This window comes from Sinocyclocheilus anshuiensis, unplaced genomic scaffold (assembly GCF_001515605.1).
Source record: "Sinocyclocheilus anshuiensis isolate Anshui unplaced genomic scaffold, SAMN03320099.WGS_v1.1 scaffold253, whole genome shotgun sequence".
Lineage (NCBI taxonomy): Eukaryota > Metazoa > Chordata > Actinopteri > Cypriniformes > Cyprinidae > Sinocyclocheilus > Sinocyclocheilus anshuiensis.
This window is the reverse complement of record NW_015537969.1, coordinates 1,147,931-1,151,849: the sequence shown is the minus strand read 5'-3', so window position 1 is coordinate 1,151,849 and position 3,919 is coordinate 1,147,931. Positions and strand designations below refer to the sequence as shown.

The window sequence follows — 3,919 nt, the reverse complement described above, 5'->3', positions numbered from 1 at the left end:
AGACAATTGTGCAAATTGGTTATTAAAAATACAGAATCAAATATGTTCAAGTCCACTTACATGTTTAAGTGCATGTACTTTAGCTCTCAGTCCCTCCTGCAGATGTTCATTCTCCTCCTCATACACACTGTATCCACTTGCAACGTAATTGCCTGGAGGGCCGCCCTCACCTAAACGACAATAAACAGGTCAAATTGGCTAGATAAGACTGGTGTTTCTCAGTATTGTAAAATCTAATATCCAATCACTGCAATCTATCTTAAATGTTAGTAATTGAGGAAGTTTACTAAGGTGGGCAGGTCAAATCATTTTACCACATCATTTTTTAACTTCAAATAAGATTTATTCATCAGAAACTACTGAACATCTAAAAATTAGAAACTATTAATTAAATCTTGTTGGTCTTCACAAGACAAACAAGATTTTTTTAATAATAATTTAATTATTGTGAAAAATCTATTAATTTTAATGATATATTAGTAAAAATTGACCTCTTTAAGAACAGACTTTTAAATTATACTTTGATCGTTCTTTTTATTAAAACTGTTGGAACGATATGAAAGGAATCTAAATCATATTTATATTGTGGCAGTGTCTAAGTGTGTTTATACACACAGAAACAAACAATCATTCTTCATCTGACATAAACATCTCTATATGTTAACCTGACCTATGGAACAGCTGGTCTGATATTGAGAAAACTAGCCAGTTATTGGCTGCCTCAGATCAGACCATTTCGGCATGAGTCTCGTACCGTTATGTATTCATATGGTCCTCCAAACCTGGACATTGTGGTTAACTATTTCATATGATTTGGTCATTCAGTGTTCGTTTAATGTCTCAAACTGTGACTGATATCTATTTGAATTGAGAACTCAGCTTAGCATAAGATTCAAATATAACGACATATAAAGAGAAACAGTTACTTACCCAAACCTGCGCGCCTCATTATCAGCCGGAAACCTTTATATGATATACGATCACTGCAGTTTGAAAGTAATGTACCTGTAACAAATATTTGCTTATCTTCCTATTTAGAGCCGCTGTACTTTCGCCCTCGCACTCCACAAGCGCCACGACACCTTACGGAAGCCGCGGAGGATTAAACCACACGCGAAGGCAGAAAGGGCGTGTGGGTAGTGAAGTTTTCATGTTTTTTCAACTTTCTTTTTGTTTTATTTATTTATTTGTTTATTTTTTACTTGCTGTCACAAATGTTAAAATGCTTCATCTAAAACTAATGGAAATATCACTGAGTATATGCAGTGCTTGATAGATGACATGGACATGAACTTTTGTTTTAGCATCAAGGTTCAAATCTTTAGTCCTAAATTCCTAACTTACATTTTTAGGTGCAGTAGGCCTAATTGGTCGCCATTTCTTCTATTTGCCAACATACCAATTCCATATTTTTATACAGTACAAAAACATCTGTATGTCTCTCTCTTATCTTATCGATTAAAAAGACTGTATTGAGCCATAGGCTATAGTAAAACAGCTCGTATATTTCAGAGTGAGTCTTCCTAAGGGACACAAATGCTCAAATAAAATGTCTTATTGCCAACTAATTCCTAATTTTACTAAATTGCTGACTACTAATGCAAATTGAATGACTTCTGCAATTGTCATTTAGCGATGGGAGTCCATTTTGTGTTGCACTCTGAATTAGTATTTTCCTCCCACAGAAGTGCCATTATAGGGTCTGGCTTATCCTGAACAGCGCACCAGTGTACTGAATGTCTGTCCAGCGTTTTTCATGTACATCACCCTGCAATTTCACAGAGCACTCAACAAAAAAAAAAAGCTTCAGACAGAACCTCTCAAGGAGCCATTTCCGTATTTTCATTTCCTGATTATCACCTAGTAATCCATCTGTGGCAGGTTTCTTAGGGTTCAAAGTTCATATATTGCTTTGGTCCTCGTCTGGTCCATTGTCAAAAGTAGTACAGTTCTGATCTTTCATACAATAAGAATAACATATTGCTTGAAATGGCAAAGGTATAATATTTTCCTTTTACTTTCATCTGAAAAGTACAAACTAGTACATGACAGTGGATCCAGATGAAACCCCCAAATCCCTTTCATTTCCTTTTATTTTCTTTGAATTATTTCCAATAACAATCATTGTGGTCATTTAGAGATGATTTCAAAAATATGTGACATAGAAAATCTCATAATGCTGATGTCGCTCTTGCCGTCTCTGTGGAATGTGTGGCAGACAGCTACAGAAGCCGAGAACATGCAATGAGTTTGGGATCTGTTCAAGTCCTGATATATTTCCAGATATACCATCTCAGCTATGAGTCACAGCTAAACAGATGCTGGCTCATTAGCATTCACCATCACAATCCCTAATCAATCCCTAATCCATTATTTCGCAATGCTTAAATTGGGAAAACATCCACAGAACAATGTTTGTCTTTTCTTTGGTCATTTGTATTATTACACAGCTAAGACACTATTATGTGAGGATTATTCTTTATTCATATAGGACATATTGCTTGTCTTACAGAAGAAAAACGTGACAGTTGTGGAATTGTACACTATTTTGTAGTAAACCTAGCAAATTACACAAATACAGGATATGTGGAAATCCCTTGCTTTACTTTTAGAACATGTTTTTCTCATCATATCTGTTACAGCATAAACTGAGAAAACTTTAAACACACAACACACCGGATGTTCTGCTCTCATTGTGACATTTTCCATTAAAATGAAAGATTTTGATGTTGGTTATAAACATTAAGATGCTCATAACTCATTGCCAGCCTGGAGCAAGTATGCAAGAGTTTTAATTAAATTTGCAAATGCTTATGCTGGTGGCAGCAGTGCAGCAAAAAGGTTCCTCTTTTTACAGTGTTGTTTGATGGGATTTCATGCGTGTGTTCTAGAGCACAGACTGCAAAATGACTCCATATGTGAGTGAGTTTCTTTGTCAGTATGCCTAAACACACAACTCTGAATAAACCCATATCAAGAATCCCATATCAAGAATAACTGAACATTATCCCACTTTTTGCACAGTTACTCATCAAATAAATAAATACAAGGATATAATATTTGAGTTGCAATTATTATACAGTTTTACCTTAGGCTTCTGTTAAAAATAATAAAAATAAACAATTAGCCTACCAACAAGACAAACAATATTACAGTAGTATTAAAACTGAAGTCCTCTGAAGTCATTTTCAATCCAACCGATAACTGAAATGCTAAATGGCGCCAGTTGTGTTTGTCAGAGAAATCCTCTGTATGTCCCAAATCAAGGGCTGCATCCACAAAGGTCAAACCAAGTGTTGTTAAATGGGACAGTCTAGCCTACAGATGACTGTTTATGTGGTCTAACAACCGTGACAAGCCACAGTAACTTTCAAACTGTCTCAATAATACAGAACAGGATACACAAGTACACATAACATAAGTATTAAAATATATTTAAAATTGCATCTTAGTAAGATAGAAGTCAACATTTGAACTGCTGTAAAGTGTTTGTTTTTTGACATTTGTATTGTTAGAAAGTTGAAACCCAATAGTGTAATATGGCATTTTCTCTCAAAAAAAATTTAGTTGTCACCTACGCACAATGTTACATCCAATCAGAATCAAGTGCTTCACAGAACCACCTTATAAATGCTTTAATTCAACAAAATCATAATATTTCACATTCTGATCAATTGCTCAATTGATCAGTTCAGCCAGTGATATTTTAACACATAATCTCTTTGCATTTGCATCTGGCTTGACTTACTCATTTAAGAGCATTATAGGAAAAGATCATTTGATTATCTCTGTGTGCTTCCAACCTCTCTACTGATCTGCACAGATGAGTTCAGATCTGTGGTTTAAAGCCACTTTTAACAACATATAGGGCTTCTGAAGCTGTCAGATAAGAGCACAGTATTAATCTTCACACTAATGG

General features: G+C 35.0%; 1 protein-coding gene across 1 annotated transcript in view; it reads right to left on the bottom strand.

Moving 5' to 3' along the window:
• Window positions 1-1,140, bottom strand: part of bet1 (Bet1 golgi vesicular membrane trafficking protein) — a 2,975-nt gene extending 1,835 nt beyond the window's left edge. The window contains exons 1-2 of the mRNA XM_016462254.1: window positions 931-1,140; window positions 61-170 (exon numbers count right to left, since the gene is read on the bottom strand). Coding sequence (XP_016317740.1) covers window positions 61-170; window positions 931-949 — 129 coding nt within the window. The 5' untranslated portion in view covers window positions 950-1,140. The remainder of the gene's footprint in view (window positions 1-60; window positions 171-930) is intronic.
• Window positions 1,141-3,919: the final 2,779 nt, after the last annotated feature.